The 22993-nt window shown below is 30.4% G+C and overlaps 1 protein-coding gene across 1 annotated transcript; it reads left to right on the plus strand.

Moving 5' to 3' along the window:
• The first annotated feature begins 1106 nt into the window (after positions 1 to 1106).
• On the plus strand, positions 1107 to 5291 carry LOC132758404 (rhodopsin, GQ-coupled-like). The gene is made up of 3 exons (XM_060750076.1): positions 1107 to 1407; positions 2614 to 2753; positions 4088 to 5291. Exons 1-3 carry the CDS (start codon positions 1238 to 1240, stop codon positions 4894 to 4896), a joined length of 1119 nt encoding a protein of 372 aa, XP_060606059.1. The 5' UTR covers positions 1107 to 1237; the 3' UTR covers positions 4897 to 5291.
• Positions 5292 to 22993: the final 17702 nt, after the last annotated feature.

A 22993-nucleotide genomic window follows, 5' to 3' on the forward strand; every position in this document is an offset into this window, starting at 1 on the left:
TCTGCCAGATAATAGTAATGATTATGTTGTTCAAGAGCACCGTTCCTTTGAGACTTTTTTCTAAGATTGTATAAGATTATTTCTTAGTGTATTTAATTTCTATTATAACTGTTTCTATTATTATTTCTATTTCTTTTATTTTTATTATATTTCATTATAATAGTTATCACACCGTCCTTTACCTTGTGCCGTACACTTTTTACTTGTTTCCAGCTGGGCTCCTTGTCGGTGGTCCTATGTTGCTTGGTCGTGTCGGGGTTGCATTCATTGAACGACGCCCTTCCTTGGTGATTATTTTTTTCAGATACTTATAAATTCTTGTAGTCTGTAAATGTATCCGTCCAATAATTTTTTATAAATGTTTGCATGATTGTTTGTTTTTTTGTTTCATTTTACGCCCCTTTCCAACAGTATTTCAGTCATATAGGCGGGGAGTTTTCTAACCATCGTTCCTGGAGAGTTACACCAGTACTAGACTACCTTCCTACGTGCTAAACTACCAAAGCATCTCCCGGGGATCGAACCCACGCCAGAGAGGTAACTGGATTAGAAGTCATCGACTCTAACCCCTCGACCACGGAGGCGGTTAAATGTTTGCATGAAATGCAGTAGTGTGCAGATAAAACCTAATTGATAAGTTCGACATTGTCTCGCCTAAATTTACACAATAAAAAGTTATGTTAATGGTCAAATTTAAATACTGTTTTAAATATTTAAACTTTATAATTATGTACAAGATTTTTTTATTTTATTTTATTTTTTTGAGAGGGTTAAATGTAATTGATTTTTTTTAAAGAACTAATAACACAATATTGAAAGAGGCTGAGTGTGCATTCATGTTATATTTAAGCATACAGATCTGTTATTACAAGTTCGTGCCACCATGATACCTTTTCAAAACCATAAAAATGGTCAAAAATTATAATCGATATTATCCAGTGAAACGCATATGTTCAACGTCACATCTTTGGTTAAGACTTTAGCTTGACTCGGTTACTGTTGAGACTGATAATTGCAGTTAGACTTAATATTGGAAAAATAAATATGTATATTTGACTCAACTGCTGCGAAAGACAGCTTTGTCACAGTCGAGTATGTATAACGATTTAAGCTCAAAGCTAGCTCTCGTTTATTCTGTAAACGGGATTTGAACAGAAAGAAAAGTGTTTAATGATTGCGTTAAGTTAATTCTTTAAGGTGCTAATACCAGTGGATTTTAACGTCTGTTTTTATTGCAATGAATATAACGATAGTGACTGGTTTGACAAATGAAACGGAAGCACTAGAGGTACTAGAGGATATACCGCATTTATCATACTCAGCTCGGATCATCATAGCCATTACGATGATTTTGACGCTGGTTTTTGGAACTATAGGAAACTCTATTGTGCTAGCTCTTTTTGTAAAGTAAGTCAAAAATATTATTACTGTTATTTAAATTTAAATTAGTTAAAATAATATTTCTTTCAATCAGACACATACTATACGATTTATAATTACAGCTCTTTTTGTAAAGTTAGTAAAATAAGTAAATTATTGTTATTTTAATTTAAATTACTTAAAATAATATTTATTTCAATCAAAAATATATACGCAATATAATTACAGTCAAATGCAAAAAGGATTGAGGAGAAAGCTATAAACTATTTTAGAAACTCCAGAGACCTTTATTTTATTGTTATTCAACCTGGTCTAAGTATTTTTACTAATATTTTTTAAGAATCCATAGAAAGTGAAAATCTTTCCATGCCCTCTTGCCCCGGAGTAACTACTCACCGTATCTAAATCTTCAAAAATTTATATGTAGCGTGCAACTGCATTATCTAAATTGTCTTAATTTGGCAAATGTTATTTTATGTTGTGTGCATATGACTATCAGTTGCAGTCAATTTTATTTCGAACGCTGGAAATTGAGAACAATATCTGAATTTCCAACGCATTAGTGTATCCAAATAAATCTAAGCTAATGGAGATAATGCATTTTAATGCATAAATAATTCACATTGTAATCTAATGAGTAGCCACAATTCTTTACAACCAAACTCAGATTTTGATTCCGATAAAAAAAAAATCATATTCTGAATATCGATATCATTTTTATAATGTTGAAATCCAAGTATATATCAAATAATGATAAGCAAAATAATATTAAATTTCAGTGTAATTCTTTGCAATACACGTATAAACACGTATAATTTTATGTCATCTGTGCTATATCGAAGGCAAAGGTTAAAACCATTAAAGCATATATATTAATCAAATGCTTTAAGTTTTTTAAACTCAGCGGTTTCACATACAGATAGTATTGTTATTCAAGCATCGTGGTATTTTAGATAACATAAATATTAACAAAACAAAAGATATCTAAATAAGGGAGAGTGTAAAAATGGCTCTCCTTTCCCCCCCCCCCCCCCCCCCCCCAGCACTGGTTAAGAGTTATTCAATCTCAGCTCTTAAGGCATTTGTTTCAGATAGGATTAGATACATGTAGTATGTAATAACACTGATAAGGAAGTCTTATTACTTTAAGACTTTGCATGCATGTAGTCACAAATAAATGAGAACTGTCATAAATTGTATTTCATATCTTTACTTATTTTTCTTTTCTTTCAGATACAAAAGTTTGAGAACATCTTCAAATATTTTTATCTGTAGCCTTACAGTTGCAGACCTTTTGATGTGTTTAGGCGGCTTACCTACCTTAATTAGTACATACGTTTCGCAAGAAATAAGAACAGAGCTATTACAATTGTGTAAGTATTTTAAGGAAGCGTTTTAGTGTCATATGGGCAATTATCATGTATTTTAACAGAGCTAAATACATTCATTTGTGCATTTTACTCTTAAACGTGTAGATTTTACACTTTGAACCGATAAATTTACACTTTAGTCTGTAGATTATATATCTTTAACTGTAAAGTATACACTTTAAATTTTATACCTTTAAAACCATCAAATTCACACTTGATTGTGTTTATTTGCGGTTAATTTCTCATTGAGCACAGGGGAAGTATCTAAAACAAATACAATACAATAAAATAATCTAATGTTTAGTAGAATTATATGGATACATCGTAGCGAACACTCGATTTACGCTTTAGCTGTTGTTTAATATTATATGGAAAGTTGTCGTATTTATCTTGGTATATGTGACCTTGTCCAGCGTTCTGATTTAAAACAAACACGCTGGCTAAAACAAAGTATCCAAATATCTGCATTCATATATCCTCCACATAACTATTTTGATTGAAACAAGGTATCTTATCAAATACTCACCCTTGAAGTTATGTCTAATTTAAAGGAGAAAATCCTTTTTTCAGAAAAAAACTATGTTGGTAAAAATGATCGTCAGGTTCTTAATCTGCAATTTCCATTTAATTTTGCTCTTTTTAATGCTTCAGGTGGATCACATTTTTACCATGTATTTATTTGGTGGCACTGTGTATTCATTTATACTGTGTTACCCTATAGCATGTAGTGTTCAAAACGTTACATATCTTATCTGTATGTAACTCATAAGAGGTTTAATTTAAATCTAAAAATGGACAAGTAAGTGATCATCAGTATTTTTAAATAACAAATTTTAGCATAATATATCTTTAAACCAAGAATTTTGTGTGAAGATAGCATCGACTTTTGACAAAACAAAATAAAAACATGCATATGCATTCGAGTGGACGAAGTCCTATGATGTGTTTATGTAATACTTCTAAACGTTTGATTATTACATAGTAAATAAGTCCTTGAAATACTCCCAAATGATTTATGCCTATAAAATGTTTAGAGCGAAATGTCAAATTTACTGATTATTGTTTAACATGTACCGATTTAAATGTACAATTCATTCTGATAGATTGACATGCGAAACATTTGACACATTGGCATATTGGTAGTAATATTTGTAAATTTTGGTAGTTGTACATATTAACAATTTTATTATACATTGACACGCTAATGAAGTGGTGATACATTCATTCTTATAAAGATTTTATATATTGTCATTTTTCATTTGATCTTTATAACGCCTACATAATGCTACAATGAAAAACTATGAATAGTATGTTAAAATTCAAATTTGTTTTTCCAGTTTGCCATTACGACACATTTATTGGGGCATTCACAGGATTCGGAGCAATCTGGTCTTTGATGGTGTTGGCTATCGATCGGTGCGTTGTGATATCAAGAAGTATGCCAGTTCAACGTCCTAGCGATAAAATAGCTGCATACTACATCACAGCTATTATATGGATAGTATCATTTGCCATTGCACTGATGCCTTTTATTGGTTTTGGACACTATGTTATTGAAGGATCGAAAATCGAATGTAGTGTAAAACAATTTACAAGATCGTTACAAAATATTTCGTATAACATTTTGATCCAGTTGTTATACTTTTGTTTGCCTATCGTGACAATGATTTTTTGTTATGGAACTATATTTATCAAGGTACGAAATCATGAAAGAAGGTATTTTGATGCAAGGAGCAGGGCGAATGTAGATGATACATCCTTCCGGCGCATGCGCAAAAATAGGAAACTGGAGAGAAATGAAATGAAAACAGCTAAAGCTGGATTAATTCTTATTTCAGTGTTTTGTCTCTCATGGACACCTTATAGCATTGTGTCATGGATTGGCTTGTTCGGTGATAGAAGTACAATAACGCCTTTAATTGTTGCCTTACCAGCAGTTTTTGCTAAAGTGTCGACAATCATGAACCCCCTCCTTTATGCCTTACTTCTACGAAGTTTTAAATTGAAGCTCAGTTTATTTTACCAACAGCATTTTAAATCAGCACGTGCATCTAATGTATCATCTGTAAGAACGCATATGGATTATTTATCTCAACTAGATAGGCAGAAGTTTATAGAGCAAATTGGCAAACAAGAAAACGTATAGATTCATCTGATATCGAACAAAATGTATCAGGAAAACGTGTACGTTTGTCTTTTGATATAATGAAGATCAGATTGTTTTCTTTTCAATTTTATATTTCATTTGTTATGTTGAAATCGCTATATAAAATGAACCAAAGAGATAGAAATCTTCTTTATTTTACTGTATGTAATAGAAGTTGTTCTCATTTTTCTTGAATAACTTCAATTAATTTCAACCTTCCCCCTTTGCTTCAAACTTTAGAAGTCCTTCCTGGATGTCATGAATAAACATTCAATGTAATTATACCTCACCATGTAGCCTTATGTGATATCAGTGGGTAACAATTCGTAATGTTGTAAACTGACGTCATTTTCGGAACGGTGTTGTTATCAAGTACCGGATTTTACTTATTTGATGTTTTTTCGTGAATGTTTACTTGTTTTGTATAAAAGTATAAAAAATAAATATTGCATTATTTTTCATTTGAAAGAACAACATGTCCACCCTTGACAAGATAATGTTAAACTCGACTGACAACACTTGTCTCGGGTGAACACTTATTTATTATTATATCACCTTAGGTTGGATGTGATAATTTATATTGTCTTATGTAAAGGTATTTTGAATTATCTCCTGTCAAGAATAATGTTCTGTGCTTATATAAAATAGGTCCTCGTCATAAGCATGCCTTAGGAAAATAAAAATGCAAATTCAAACTGATCAGAACGCATATGTCGCATACATTCACATAGTCTCTTACACTTTTGTGTTTTGTTTGTTTTGTTAAAAGCGATGGTAATGCAAAACAAATCGTTCAATAAATAATGCATTGACTTAAGCATTCTAAAGTTTCATTTCTGACCGTTTATCTGCTAAACAAAATTATTTCAGAGTCAGTTTGTATAACAATACTCAAAAGAAACACGGGGCAAAATATTTGGATTAGGTGATTAATTAAAGTCAATCTGTTAAAGGCTAGAATGAACTTTTTATCCTTCATGGTCATAAATTGTGTCTATATCCTCTTTTTCGCGATAAATGGATTGTTTGTGACAGGAATTTCTCACAATCTTTAAAAATTACATTGAAAATCTTTCAAGGATTTTCTAACATTTGATATTTAAATCGTAGATAATTACTGATCTTTGTCATGGACCAATCATCATGTTGTCGTTAGACAAGAAACGATTTTACTGGAAAGAACTGATTTAATGCTTTTGTTGTGTGTTAAGTCACACCGACACTTTAATACAATCACGCGATTTTTCAGCGTAAGTGATGGAGGAAAACCTAAGGTGCCCAAATCGTGCATTATTTTAGACATGCGTGTACATCTGAGTTCACCAGCAGCCTTCTTAAACTAGCAGGCTGCGTTCTAACATGACTAAATCAAAAATCCCTGAAAGTATTTGAACCAACTACGGCGAAAAGCAAGTCCGACACCTTAACCAGTCATCCTGAGAGGCCCTAACTACATTTACTCGTAATGCTGATTACAGCAGTTTGAACCTCCGTCACTGAGATATAGCAACAAAATTCGTAAATTAGGGAACTAAGAAATCACACATTAACTTATATTGTCATGAAAATAAAGGTAAAAACAAACCATTAAAAATGTGAATGTAATCAAGTGAACTCATTTCTCTAACTTAAGTATTATCTATCTTTATAAACTACTTTTTTACTTTCTTGAACAAAAGGTTACGGTAACCTTGATAATAATGAAAAGGTCTAAACAACTAAACAATCATGAATTATAGAATCTCAATCTAAAATCGTAAAAGACAGCTCGACCTTGGAGCATAATATTTCATATTCTCAAAATATTTCAAAAAGAAATTATATTTTAAGCCGAGAAAAATGTTGAATATCATGTTTTCTAAATTAACTAAATTCAAGGTATTATCGTGACAAAAACAAATATGTTTAAGAGGACACATTAATAGTGGCTGATTTGTGCCATTCCTGTTTTTTGCCCCGCGACCCCGCCAAGAGAAAAGTCGAGAATTAACAAATTAAAATGGCGGGGTCGCTGAGCAAAAACACGCTAATTAGCAGGGGCGCTGGGCGTAGTTTAAGAAAAAACGGCGGGCGCGGAGCGAGAGCACGCTAATTAGCGACTCCGCTAATAAGCGTGTTTTGGTCCTCGCCCCGTCATTTTTACTTGTTATTAATCGACTTTTCGCTTTGCGGTGTCACGGGACGAACACACGCTTATAAGTGGAGCGGATGACGAAGTTTAATTTCTTAAATCTTGCTCCGCGCCCTCGCTAATTTGCATGTTTTCGCTCCGCGTCCCGCCATTTTAAATTGTTAATCTTCGACTTTTCGCTTGGCGGTGTGGCAGAACGAAAACACGCTAATTAGCGAGGGTGCGCGGCGAAGTTTTATTTATTAAACTTCGGCCCGCGCCCAAGCTAATTAGCGTGTTTTCGTCACGCGACCCCGCCGTTTTATTTCTTAAATCTCGCTCTGCGCCGCTGCGGTGAGAAATGGTATTTATTAAACTTCGCCCCGCACCGTCGCTAATTAGCGTGTTTTTGCGCTCCGTGCCCCCGCCATTTTAAATAGTATATTTTCGACTTTTTGCTAAAGTCGCGGGGTCGCGGGACGAAAACACGAATGGCACAAATCAGCCACCATACAAATTGATAATAATAAAAAAAATAATAATAGTAGAAAACATTTAGAAAAACACATACCACAAAATTAATCTTGTCGTAGAATGAATATACTAAATATACAAGCAGGTATTTGTTTTACATTTTTAAAAGTATTTCAAATATTGATAAAAGTATAGTTCATGTCAACTGAAATTGATTGGTCTACAATTGGAACATTTTCAATAAGTATTTCAAATATTGATAAAAGTATATATATATATATCAAAAGTCAACATTGTACTTCTAAATGCACTTTATTTTGTTTGAATTTAATTAATAGAAAAGTCAACATTGTACTTCTAAATGCACTTTATTTTGTTTAAATTTAATTAAAATGTATTGGTCTACAATAACGACATTTTTAGTGTTTCAAATATTGATAAAAGATTTTTGAGATGCATCATTTGGATATTCATATAAAAGAGTTTGTTGGAAAAAAACTGTCGATAGAGTTCTAAGTGATATTCAGTATGAACAATTGTATGATGAGACATAATATTTTTAGCTAGAACAATTTATCATATGCTATATACTGATAGAATCATGTATCTCACTTATCAACACCATTCATATATAACTTTTTCTTGGTTTGTTGTCACGTAATAAATATGTTTTATTTATTGTTATTACAAACCTTCCATTATAGACCAATTCACAATTATTCACTTTAAGCCTTTTTAGCCAACAGCAAATTACATAAGCGTCATGACTAATTAAGATATAATAAATCTTTTGAAGCACATTTAGCCAAATTATGCAAATTCAGGACATTATTTTTTTTTATAATTATCGTTTTTCTTATTTGTAATATAAATTGACTTTAGAATGAAAAAATATTTCTGTTAAGTTAAATGGTTTTATGTCTTACAACGGAATATGAATAATTATTCTAATTTTTCCATTTCATCCTGCATACATGTATTAGTTAAATCGGCGTTTATTTTCTCAATATTTTATTAATTAATAACGTCCCTATGAATCCAAAAAGTGCTTTTGATTTTAACTTTTATATCATAATACATTACAACCATCATGCCATCACCTACACAAACTACCCAATAACGTACAATAAATTTTTCTAACAACAGTTCATTTAATTGAATGAAAACTACATTGTGTATTTTTCAAAGTAGGAATCTAAAGCACTAGTGAAAATACAGTTGTTATATTACATAAAATGTGACATAAAAATGCTGCATTCTCTTGTTTGTGCATTTGGTGAATACATACTTCTACTGTGCCATTTGGATAAGAACAGGATTTAACTTGGGCCTTTTGGTAACAAATCAAAATCTGTTCAATACAGAGGTCATTCATTAGTATAAATACAAGAAATGCAAAGTTGTTCAATAACTGTGTATGACTGACATCATAACTAAAATGGTAAAACCTCCAGTTATTTTTGCCTTATCATTGGCCAATGAAATGCAATATTTTCACGATGTACTCGTATATATACATGATTTTATAGCTCATGACAGAAACACCCTATAACTGATTAAATGTACTTATATACAAGTCATTTCACCTAGTCATCAATTATAAACGAAAAACCAAACAAGAGTTTTCTTTGTAAAAATACTACAGAAAGGATAATGTCAAAGTAGGCAATGGTGCTATCTAACAGTAAATTTTCAAAAGGTTTAAGTTTAAATCAAATACTTCAATTTCGATTTGAATTTAAATTTAATTCTAGGCAATTTAATACCATCCCCTTATTATGATTTCGGTAGACGAGATGGATTTTTTTCTTTCTGGACTTTTTTCTCCTTTAAGACTCAAGTCATGTAATTAAGTTCCTAACTTGCATTTTCCTTGACGGCATCAATGACACAAATTGATACTTGCGTTCGATTCAGTCTTAAGCATTCAATCAACTTAACCTAAAATCATTTCAATGCAATGAGATCTCAATACCATGATTTAGGATTGACCAGTTTCATCCCGTTAGTATCGAAACAAAATTACAGACCTGGCCTACAGGAATAAGAACGTTCAATTAACATTATCTAGTTACTAACAAATGAAAGCTTTAAGAACCGTCTTCCGCCGTTTTTAATGATCTTATAAACTGATATTAAATGTTTGTATAAAAATAATGAAAAATGATTATTGTTTTATATGTTTCAAGACAAAGAGTTTAATTATCCTTATCCGAACTAATATAATATTTGGACAAAGACATTCAAGTTTGCTTTTCTATTCAGATTTGTTTGGATTGCAAAACACATAAAGTCACAAAGATTTTAATTAGCATTTTCGTGTTCATGTTTTTGTATAAAAACAGTTTTCCTTATAGATAAGGAAATAAAAATCTTTACTTAATAATACGGAATGATTAAGACAAACATTTGGACGTAATGATACTAGTTAAGTCTTCTCTTATACAATATCTAGTTTTAGAATATTTTAATTAGCGGCAGTATCTAATACGAAATATGATAGTCTAAGAGTCAACATGAAGAAGTAAGTCATAAATAATATCATGTAAGATTGGTAAATGATTAACGTTTTTTTTTTGTTGTTGTTGTTTTTTTTGTGTGTTTGTGTTCTTTTTTTTCTTTTTTGTGTTACGAGCCAGGCGTAACGAGAAAGAAAAGCCAGCAACAAACTTGTAACAATAACAAATTTATTACAGAAAAATTATTAAAGAAAAATAAAATAACAAATTATCTTTACAAATAGTTTAAAAGCCCAAAAAAAAATTTCCCCCAAAATGTTTTTATTTCTATCCGGGAAATTTGCCCTTTTTTTCAATGCACATTTAAAATTCCAAAATTTTAAACCCAAAAAAACATTTTTTAGAAAAAAACCCACAATAAATCCAAAAGGAAAAATTTTAAAATAACCCCAAGGGCCCCAAATTTAAATTCATTTAAATTTTCCCAAGTTGAAAAAATACCCCAAAAATATATTGATGATTTAAAAAAGGATTTTTTTGGAGGGACAAAAAAAGGTTAACTGTTTGATTTTAAAAGTTTAAGGGTTTAAAAAAAAAATTTGTCTCCTTTATATTTTAACTAAGAATTTTTCTAGTTGTTTTTCCTTTTACAAACATTTTAATAAATAATCTGGGGCAATTTCCCAACAAAAAAAAGTTTCATTCCAGAAATTTCTATCTTAAATAATTTGCCATTGAGTTTTCCACAACAGTTAAGAAACGTTCTAGTACATACATGTAGTTAATGTTTTCTAAAAATTTTAGAACAATGATTTAAATATTGGAAATACCAAACAACTGGTCAGATACAAACTATATACATGTAATATGTTGCATACTTAACATTTGTTTTTGCTTTTTGTGTGTGTGTGTGTGTGTGTGCGCGTGTGTGTGTGTTCGTGTGTGCGTGTGTGCGTGTGATGTTTTTGTTTTATTTTAGTTTTTAGTTGTTTTTATTTTCAAAGTCAACGAACTATAGACCATCAATTCGATTTTGAACCTTGTCACTGGAAAATTAGAATGTATCCGTCAATGAATAACATTTCAAAATTGTTACAGGTTCATAATGTGTTTCTGGTTAATCTGAAAACGAGGAGAATGAGGTTTTCGATGTCCTTGTTAAACAATTTTACAAGAAACAAAGCAATTTATCTTCTTCCTCTTCTGTTCTTTTTATTACAACTTTTAAAGTTCTTTATTTGCTGTTTTCGTCAAAACATTTATAAAACATACGACTTATTGCTGTAACTATAGTATGCGTATTTGTATCTTATGATAAATAAGAAACACTCCTTATTCATTGAGAGGAAACTAGATCATTGTCTCTCAGAAATAGTCCAATCGACTTTTCCTAAGATTTAATTGAAAATTATTAACATTTATAAAAACTGGCTTGCTTTTAAATCAGTTTGAAGATTTCATTTATTCTATAAATGCAATTTCATGTCTATTAATTTTGCTATATCCTGAAGTTATATTGTAGACGAAAAGCAATAAGAAAACATATTCATTATTTATCAAGCATGAATTTGCTGCAATGATTCTAAATGGGAGTATAACATCCAGCGTTTAACCAGGCGAACAAGATAAAACTAGAAATGTGTCCATCGGACACGGATGCCCCCCCCCACACACACACACACCACTGTTCTGTCAATCTTATGACTCTATATCAAATATTTTTGGACTACATGTGCCACAAGTTGAAAACTAAAAATCAACAAAGGGCCATAATTCTGTTAAATTTTGTCGCCGCAAAAATTCCTTCCTTTACTGCCATCTACACATTAAGGTTGTTCATCCCTGTAAGTTTAAGCAAAATCTGCCATCCGGTTTAAGAGGAGTTGCGTTGGTAAATTTCTTCCTGTACTACCATCTACACATTAAGGTTGTTCATCCCTGTAAGTTTTAGCAAAATCTGCCATCCGGTTTAAGAGGATTTGCGTTTACAAGATTTCGGGACGTACGGACGGACTGACGGACGGACGGAAAAGTGCAACGCTATATGCTCCCACATTGTGGGGGCATACAAATATTAATTTTATAAATCGAGACATTTTGTTAAAAAGAATTATTTGTTCGTGTTTACAAGAAAATAAAACGAATCTGATATATTCTCGGAAACTTGTATACTTGTATATCATCAAAGACCTTATCTGCTTTTCATTATATTTATTTAATGATTAATTTTCTTGAATCTCACAATTTCTGTAGGTTTCTTTTGTATAACATGCTTTCTTTGTCTATACTTAAAAGATGTTAATAATTGCTGTATATAATCAATAGAAAATATATAGGTTATGATGGGGAAAAACCTTTTCAAAGTTGTGAATTGACAAATATTTAACATTTATTATTTCTTTATATCTAATAAAATGAAATAAAAAATTAACAATGGTGTTGCCATTATTGTTGCTATATTTTGTATTCCTTCTGAATCCTGCACATTAGATTATTCGAAAATGTGTGTGATGAATTAAAACATTCTAGCATTGTAACCATTCTCATTGACTTGAAGGTTATTAATATTTGACAAGCAAACCTTATCTTTTTTTACATTTAAATCTATCTAAATCTATTCAATGTTTTATTCCTTATACCTCACACTTTAGTTAATGAGTAAATGCTTTCTTTTATATTATATAAAGACAGTAGCAAATAGTCTATTTCTCCTGAAAGCAATTCTCAATGTATTGATTGAAGTTTAACGATAACAAAATTACCATGGACGATTTGTACATTTATTTTGTAATCAATGTTACTTGATAATTGGTGTCTAATTACTTTTTTTGTTGTTGTAAGATCCATCATCAAAATAAATTATATTCCTAAATGCCTGAAACATGCGAGAATGTAATTGTCACCTTCATCAGTGATGTATAATCTATATAGAGTAAATAAAGACTAACACGGCAAAATTGAAAATGATGCAGGCTTGGTTTGAATGAAACTTTCATGAAAGTATAGACGGTACTGATAAGTGTAAGTTTTAAACATCCGCAGATGTGTTCATATGATTAGTGATTAGCCTGTCCGTGCTCTGCTTGCTACCTGTCCTGTTTTTTGTTTGGGTCCTCCTAGGCTCCTTGTCGCTGGGTCTTGTTGCTGGGTCGTGTATGGGGTTGCGTTCATTGAGCGCTGCCTTTCCTTGTTGATCTTGTTAAATCATATTTTATATATACACCTTAATGTAAAATTTAAGATGTGATTCAGAATTTGATCAAATATCTTGTAAAGTATTGATTCATTTAAATATGCTGTATTAAATGGGGTTTTTTTTGTGATATACTTTTCCTTGATCTTCGTCGGAAAATTTATCAATATTTTACAATTACTACAAGAATGCATAAGCAATTGGTGTACTTCTGTTAGTTCATGCGCCACAATGTCTCATTATAGGCAAAAAATATTTGTCTTATCCACTCATTGTTTGACTTAGCTGAAGCAGTAAATGAAATAATAATTTAACTGCATTAACTTTATGAACATGGTAAGTTTAGAGCATGTATTATGTTTATCAGCATGAAATGTGGACAATTTATGACAAATCGAAACATATTACCATAGGCGTTAGAGGCGTTTACCTGTTGCTTACAAACCTATATTTTATTTATTTTATTATTCCGAACCGATTATGTAATGATCTGCACTTTCAAATTAGATTTATCTGTCACATAAGCAACCATTACATTAACTTGACTCTTTGGAAAAGAATGATACTTGTTTATTACAAATTCGTATTCACTTGATAAACTTACATCAGTAGCAGGAATAACTAAACAAAACAAACATTACAAAAATGTAAGGGTAAATGTACAAAGAGGATATTTGTTTGTTTGTGTGTAAGATGAAAATTATAGTAGAGAAAAAGTCAAACCACCCATCCATATTTCTGTTACGTACGGCGAATTTATATTAGACTTGGCTCTGTGAAATGTAAGCGACCGCCATTTTTAAAAGTTGTGTATTTCTCGAAAGGAAAATAATCGTTTTTGATTCAGAGGGATATCGTTTTAATTTGTTAGTCATACATCTTTTCAGAAGAAAGAAACTAACTTATTTGAGGACTGTTACAGACAATAAATAAGTGTTGACGGATGTGTAAACATTCAAAAAGCGGCTAGGAAATTGGTTTTGAAAGGCTGCCTTACGAACGCTGGGTTAGTTACTTATTCGTCGGGCTGTTGTCATTGCTTTTCAAGTTAAAAGGCAGTTATTGCTTGTATGATACTTAAATATACCCAAATGTCATCAAGAGCAGTTTTGCACTTGGAAGAAATTGTATTTTTCAGACTGTAAAAATGAAACAAAAGTTTAAAGACGATATTTGGTGATTTGTAAATTGAACGAATTGAAGTAAGTTTTCTTCTTTTTATTACTTTTAGAACTTCAGTTATTTATCATTTTCAGCTTTGTCAGAATTGTCAGCAATTATAAAATTGAGGTACCGCATGGGGAAAATCTTAAAAAAGTAGTCTCATGATTGAAAATTGTGAAATTATATTTTGATAATTTTCACTGTGAAATTATGAAATATAATTTTCACGGATAAATCAGTAATCCACTGAAAGTCATAACATAAATTTCAATAATTTTTAAATTTAAAAATATATTTAATATCAGATAAAATCTATGAAAAACTTATATACCATCAAATAAAATGCAGGTGCAGTTTGTACGAAAATGTGTGTTTTTAAAGCTAATTTTTGTAAAGAATCGATCACGACAGTAATATCAATGGAGAAAGCTTGCACGATACAATCAGGTCAATTTTTTTACATATAAGGTTACGATGTTTATGGACCTGCTATACCGAAAATCTCCAACAGAAAATAACTAACATCATACGACATTTTTGGACAGCTATCCATAACACTTGCCTGATGTTGGCATGGTGCTATATTTGTAATGATATGATAATTAGTGTTTCATGACCTCAGGACATTTTTCAATAAGATTATTTTAAAAGAAAAATAGATAACACCAACGTAAAATAAGCTAACTTCGTAAACATATTTAACCTTTAGCTTGCTGATCGCAACTGAATTCACCCCCATGTGACCAGTGCAGATTAAGACTTACCAACCAAACAGATCAAGGTTTGCACAGTTTGCTATTCAAAACGCTCTTATTTTGAAAATAAATTTGTCTGAAAACGAGAAATATTTTTTGGCCAGATGACTGACGGATAAATGGATTGATGATTTTTACTCCTACGATTAAAAAGGGTAAGCGAAAGTGGATGCTCTTCTGACAATAAAAGTAGTACTGCATGTTATTATTTTATGCTAATTCAATTTTGTTAATGCCATCACATACAATAGTGCTATTTCTGAAGAAGAACGGAGTAAAATCAACAGGAATTCTATAACATGTCTAAATAAATGTCAATTCCATATACTAATGGCATTTGAATAGTTCAACTGTACTATTATAGTGTGACTTGAACTTAGACAAATAATACAGTTCGGTGTAATGATATCCGAATACCGTTATTTGGAACCGACCCATTTCATTTCGCTAACATAGCCACGATATTACATACAAGACATGAGGGGTGAATTTATTCAAAATTTTGTAGAACTTATTATTGACTATAAAAATGATACATTTTGTGTTATCTGACCTTGAGTGCGACTTTTGCTCTTGTAATGAAATTTAAATTGGAAAGCTATATAATCTACTTAAAGCATCTGTTAACAAAGACAGTACATGTAACTATAAACTAATGTATGTAGGATAATAATTTCGGAATTATTATAAAGAGCGATATTAAATTGTCAAGAAAATATGTTTGAAAACTGATAAAATACCACAGAGATGTTTATTGATTCAGTATATGTTATGTAATGACTTAAATAAAATAATATATCAATGTCTTATCATTCATAAAACCTTTTTTTAAAAGTAAAGTTTGAAATATAAAAACGATATTTTACAGAGGCTAGTATGGCTTTCATGACTTTATTTTTTATTTTTTTGCATTTTTTTTTTTGTTGCATTTTTAATATCTTGTATCTCTCATTGGTATCATGTGAGGACTGCATCATAATAATCTGTTTTTCCTTAATGTTATTCTTAGTGTACTGATTTAAGATCTTTTGGGAGGAAACTTTGTACTTTAAGTCGTGTAATAAATATAACCTGATTATTGATGCCAAACTGAACAAATTCAATTATATGTTGTAAGGTACATCATTTAAATAAATTATTTTCCTAAATGCTTGTAACATTCCAGATGGTAATTATCACCGTACTTCAATTAAGTCTCGGACTGATGTATCATGATAGTTTTTTGTCTCTGATACCAGATGATTTTTTCAACGATTAAGACTGTTTTCAATCAAACTTATCGTACTTTTATTTTCCTTAAAACCTTTCAGATTTCAAAATCTTAGATATTCACCTTAATATTGTGTATAAGGTTGTACGTTTTGATACAATTGAGAATATGTTTTATTTTGGTTATACTTGTTATAATATACATTACTTGCAAATTTGTTTACATTATACATAAATATATATAAGCATTAAGTTGACTAGAATCAATTTGTCTGCGGCAATATTAGGTATCAGAAAAAGAATTTAAAAAATACTTTATTGTATTTAATTACTATAGAGACAGCCAAAGTAGAGTATAAGGATAAAAAATCTCCTTGCCAAAGTTTTCTTAATTAACATATTATTTTTTTATTTATCAAATTACATGTATATGGCAATGATCTATATTTAGCAGAAAAATAAAGTAAGAGGGAGTTTGAACATTTCTGATATATTCTAATAATAATTATCGGAATTTTTAATTGTCCAGAAAAGAAATTTCGCCGGGTTTTAATAACTTTTAGTACAGCACTAGTAACAGGCGTCCTAATCGCAGACAGGACATGAAAAATATTTAAGATTCAAAGTCGTACAACAGGTAGAATTTAAATTAAATCTACAGCTAATTGCATTTCTTTTGGCCCTTAATTTATATTTAGGCATCTAATACATTGTAGGAAGTTTAGTTCATTTTCATTTTTATAAACATTAAACTTGAAAATATTATAAACATAATTCTGGGCAATATATTCTGTAGAAGCCAAGATTTTAGAATGAGCTTTAGTGATATTTAATTCATATTATCAAATGTAATTGTATTGAATGTGTCAAATACTAACAGAATTGGCCTCCTTGTCTGTTGGTACTAATTCAAATTTAGAATGCAATGTCAATATGTCTTTTACACATTAAGCCTAGGTTTTTGTGATAGAAAATGGTTACACGTAAACTCATAACTTTAAATATGTGTCACTCCCAAGCAGTTAATTCATGCTGTCAGTTTTCATTACGACACCATCAGGACGAAAGGTCCTCAAGTATTACAGCAACCTGACCAGGATATTTATTAAAATTGATATAAGAACGAGATCGATATTTTGGAAATACAAATATTTCAAATTCTATTGGTGTGAATTACATTAAAATCGCCGGTAATGTGGCCAAAATAAAGGTTCTTTTTTGCCTTTTTTTTAATTTGGAACTACTGCGGTTTCAAAAAATGTAGTACATGTATTAAAGTGAACATCTATTAAAATCCAAAACAATTTTACTGTCATTGAATATAAAATTTGCGATCGGTAGCAAATTTAATAAATAAATGGAATTTCCGTGTTTGTTAAATATTAAGGAATTGATTAATTAACACGTTTTTCCCATGAAATGTACTGAATATTATTAAATAGATAAAATCAATACCTTTATCAAGATAAGTAACCTAAAGAAAGTGCCTGTCAAGGCCAGAAATAATACAATTAATGTCGTTAATGTAAAGACGTATTATAGGCTAACAAAGTATGCTACTGTGTATAACGGATCTGATTAAATAACGATATATTCAGCTTTCATATCTCAGACGTTTTTAGGGAACGAATAAAAAAAGTAAGTAAAAAGACGTTATAACATCGCATGTCTTCACGAAGTATTCAATATATGATTCAAGTCAGCAACAGCGAGGTCAATTCCAATTCTAGATTTACGTTAATGTGACCTTTTGACCTTTTGTGTACCATGAGATCGAAATTAACGTTTCCTAATCTTCACAATGGAGAAATATCTACATTTATGAGTTCTAAAAATGCTGTCTTGCTGAATTTTAATCCCAGAAGAATAGTGTTTTCGTTTTCATAATATTACTTAAATTCAGTTTAAACCTCGCACAGATCAAAAACCTTTCACGTCTGTAGATATGAGTTGTAGCGTTGCAAAAAAGACCTTGCTTATTAGATTCTACATGACACCATTAACCTTTGAGAAGGCATATGAGTTCATTGGTTTGTTTTGACATTTCTGTGAAAGACTTGTAATGTGAATACTATTTAACAATAAACGTGATGGTAGTTTAAACTGGAGATCTTAATTTTATCAAAAGGGCATGTAAAACCAAAATGCTAAAAGAATTTTTTATCATTTTATTTAATTGTCAAATTTGATTTATTCATGAGGTTGAATGTGGACAGAATGGAAATCGCCATTTTTGCACAAATCGTATTAGCATTCTAGAACAGTTTTGTATGCATGTTGTTATGTTCAGCTGTCATGCACCGAAAAACGTCAAGCGTTAAAGATCCTGTAACACAATTTTTTATGGTTTTATATCATAAATATGAGGCTCAAATTAAGATTTATCAATATTGTAGTTTCCAAAAAGCATTTTTTATAAAGATATTACCGAATTTAACATTTTATGTAAATAAAGGGAGGTAATAAAATTTTACTTTCTATATAAATTTTAAGTCAAATTTTACAAAAAGAATTAAATGCATATATTTTAATGATAACATATTATATTCACAATAATTTGCAGTACATTGTTTACATATTCTTCGATGTTTGAAAATAGTTTTTTCTGCATAATTATGTACACATATATACTTTCACTTAGTGTGGTGTACCACTTTGATCACAATACACAGGATCTTTAAAGTCAGGAGTTAAAGTTCGGGCAGTGCTGACGATAAGACCTTGATCCACGGCCGCAAAAGTTTAGGAAAGTAGAAGAATATCAAGTAGGTAATTTTGCAGATTCTTCAAAAACACTTGATTGAATTTTCTTGGCATATCGTCATACCACGGTTATCAAAAATAATCTTGACATTTTGCGCAAATCAAATGATGTTCCACGACGTTCAATTTAAATCATCAAACTTATTTTTCTTCTCATTGGCAGTCGGGCCTCGTTTTTAACATGCATTACCTTTGTTATGCTTTCTTTTTTATCATCTTTCCCTTCTTTTTTTTTCTTTTTTGGGAGTTTCTCCTTAAGTCATTTAGAAAACCAAAGAATGTTATTTTTTCTTCAGTGCTCGTTACTGTCTTATAACTCCTGAAAATAGAGAAGTTGATATATAATATGCAAATTACATTAAATGAGATATTCATTCTCATCTCATAATAATAGCTTACCGTAGAGGCGCTAATAAATAGCTTATTGTATTTTTACAAGAAACAGAACAAGAAAGACTCATGATAGTGCTGCTAGCTGTAAAATACCATTCAGAATTGAATTCAAGCCAGCACATTATGAACTTATGAAGCAAAGACATGGGAAAGGTTTGTTTTTAGTGACTATTTTTCGTACCTGCTTATTATTATTCTGCTTTGCGTGCGACAAAGCCACGCGGAGTGTCTTGATGAATGGCTTGTTCTGTGCGTATATTTGTAATATTCTAATATTTTTATTTGATATTTTTGTTTGGATATTTTCAGTATTCCTTTCTAATTATTGTATATATAGTGCCTGCTTTTTTAATTTGTTCTTTGACGTCTTGTCGGTAAAATATAGACCAATAACCTCTTTTCCCCTTTCAACATTGCATTTCTTTTAATTTCGCCCATTGTTTTGTCCCTAAAGGCACACGCATTCCTTTACTTTGGAACCATAAACCAATTTTAATAGTTTGGCACTAACGAGTCACTCTGAAAGTTCTATGATGACTCATCTGCGGATGTGGTTTTATTGTCAATGTCACTTTTTTCATGCTTAAATTTTAATACTACTTAAGTCGGTGCTAGAACGTTGACTGTAGCTTGGAATTACAGGTATAACATTTTCAATAAGTCGTTCTCGACGTTCTTAAATGATACGTCTTTCACTATTTTATCCTTTTGGAATATATGTCTACCTTTTCGCGAACAAAATTGTACAAAGCAAGAGTATCCAGGCATTATTATTCATTTTTAATTAAATCGCCAAATGCGCCGCTAAACAACTACGATTAGCGTACTAAAAACGATAATATCCAAAATATCTCGAGCAATGCACCATTTTGAAAAAAGTGCCATCTATAAAATTTAAGTATAGATAACATGATAAAATCGCTAATCCGCGTGACACTTACAAAGAAGAACTCTGGTACTGAGGAATTTTGTTAAATGCTCCATAGAGTGCGCTTTTATTAAAGCTTTAATACTATAGCCCTAAAATCATAGGATGTATAATTTTAAGCAGTCAATTTTTGTCTTAATTTATAATACTTTATTGTTTTACGTCCTGTATATGTTATAAAGTCTCGATATGATATTGAGTAATGTATGTGGTATTATGTTATGTACATGGTATAATGTCATGTTTTTTGGTAATATGTCATCTATATAGTTTATGGTATTATGTCATGTATGTAGTATTATGTCATGCATATGATCCTATGTCATTGATTGGTATAAAAATTGAAAGTTGAATAACATAATTATTTAATATACTGGTTCTTATGCGAATATAAATGGCTCTAAATAGTAATTACAAATGGCTTACGTGACAAAACGTGGAAAATTGCTTGAAAAACGAAACGTGATTAACAGTAATGTAAAACCTAAACCACGCACATTTAAAAATATCACACTATACTTTTAACAACAACTTATGTGATTTTGTTACACTATCTGGTAAATCTATACTGACAAGAAGTTTTAAGAACATATCTGTCATTATGGTCGCATCAAATTATTGATTTCCTGAAATATTGCTTTTATCACATTAGACTTGTGATACAAATAGTTGTCCAAATTTGTAACAGTAAATTTACTGTGAAACATTACTGTTACCTATGTAAAAGTACAAAATTTTAGTTGCATACGGTACACTTGCATTAACAGTAGAATAACTCTAAATGGGCCTATGTAAAATTATCATTACCAAAATAGTGATGGATTATAACATTATATATTCTTCTCAAACGAGATTTTAATATTAAAATCGTTAATTTTTAAAAATAGTTAAATGAATATATGCATTTAATCAGAATAGTACTTGAAATCAAGCAATATAATTTTTAAACAATAATAATTATATATATTAAACTGATAAAAGTTGTTTTTAAGATACGCATTATTTTGATGGAGAAATTTCTCAAAATGATTAAAGTGTTAAAAGATTAAATACATTAAGCGTCTTCCTTTGACTGCAGTAACTGCTACAGGGAATGTTACTTTAGACAATTCTTTAATTGTGATATGTTCATAAAATTAAGAATAAAAATCTAAAAATAAAGTGTGATCCCTCGAAAGCAATACTGTAATCACGACAAAATTAAAAGAAAATTGCAGACTCAGTTTGAGTGAGTCTGTACATGACGGATAATGAATAAGTGCAAAATCCCTCATGCTCCCTAGCACCGACTTAATTTTAACCCAATTTTCAACATTAAAGTGCTGAAATCAATTATCCCGAAGGATTAACGCAGTAATTATGGATGTTGTAGTTTGGTTACATGCGGAGAAAATAAATCAGTTTAACTGCTTCTGTATTGCATATTAAACTCTAATAAATTCGTACAATATAATAATCATATAATCATAAAATTAGAACAACGTCACTTTTTTGTATTTAATCAAATAAAACGGCAGGATTGGGCACATAAATATGGCAAATCAATAAAGGCACACGTTTTTACAGATATATTTCCTCAAAATGATTCATGCATTGAAATTAAAATATGTTTCATTACCACAAAGCTCTCTATTCATAGCATGCATAAAAACACTATTGCGATTGGTGAACTGTTGTTCCGACATCTCCCTCTTTCTTAACCCAAAAAGCGTATATTCTAGCGCTACAATGGTCTATAAAGTATGTTTACTTGTGAGAGACAGTACTGGTGGGTTTCGTGAAGCAGAAGTGGTTCAGATAAGTTTCAAGCTTTCATTACAAACCATTTTAAACACATAATTTACACTTATCAGTTATTTCCGTTTGAAAAGGTTCTTATTGACATACATGTACTTGACAATATGTAATTCTGATCACAAGACCCTTAAGCATATACATTCGGTGTAAATTTACAAATTCAAAACTTATTTTAAGAATATACATCCTGCAAATTTGAAAACATACCTGATAAAAAGTGGAAAATAACAAGTTTGCCAGTATTTGTATACGTGTGGAGCTTTTATTGCTAGGGGAATATTTATAACTTTTAAAATGAGTCAGGTAAAAAAAATTTTTTTTTTATAAAGTTTTTAAAAGTATGCGAAATTTGAGAACCATTTTCGTGACAATTACGGTTAAATCTGGGCGTTAAAAGTCTTATAATAAAATGAGTTATGAAATAAACATGCTATCAAACTGACACCATACAAATTCATAAATACGACATAGAAACCATACTTGATTACACTTTCTTCAAGTTCATATCGGTTGCAAAATGATGATATTGTTTTATTGGTACTTATAATGAAAACCTTCCCTCTTTTTCCTTTATGTTCTAAACTGTTCTTGATAGAAATCTATTTCAATAAACATTAATTTACGTCATAAAATACAAAATTAAGTATATTTTTTCATCTGAAATATTTAATATCTCTTTGTAACACAGTTTTTCAAAAGGTTAAATTTCTAAGGGACGTACGATGTACTGAAAATATTTTTTTTGGGGGGGGGGGGATAATCATTGATTATATATCATTTTGAAATAAAAAAAATAGTGGTAAGAAGTACTAATGGTAAATGCAAATAATTAAACGGTAATCAGTAACAATC

The sequence above is a fragment of the Ruditapes philippinarum genome, unplaced genomic scaffold, assembly GCF_026571515.1.
Source record: "Ruditapes philippinarum isolate M1 unplaced genomic scaffold, ASM2657151v2 ctg1000_1_1_1_1, whole genome shotgun sequence".
Taxonomy (NCBI): domain Eukaryota; kingdom Metazoa; phylum Mollusca; class Bivalvia; order Venerida; family Veneridae; genus Ruditapes; species Ruditapes philippinarum.

Coding starts and splice junctions, on each gene's coding strand:
- LOC132758404 (XM_060750076.1), top strand. CDS start 1,238: ATGAATATAACGATAGTGACTGGTTTGACAAATGAAACGGAAGCACTA. Junction 1,408..2,613: donor GTGCTAGCTCTTTTTGTAAA/GTAAGTCAAAAA, acceptor CTTTTCTTTCAG/ATACAAAAGTTTGAGAACAT. Junction 2,754..4,087: donor AACAGAGCTATTACAATTGT/GTAAGTATTTTA, acceptor TTGTTTTTCCAG/TTTGCCATTACGACACATTT.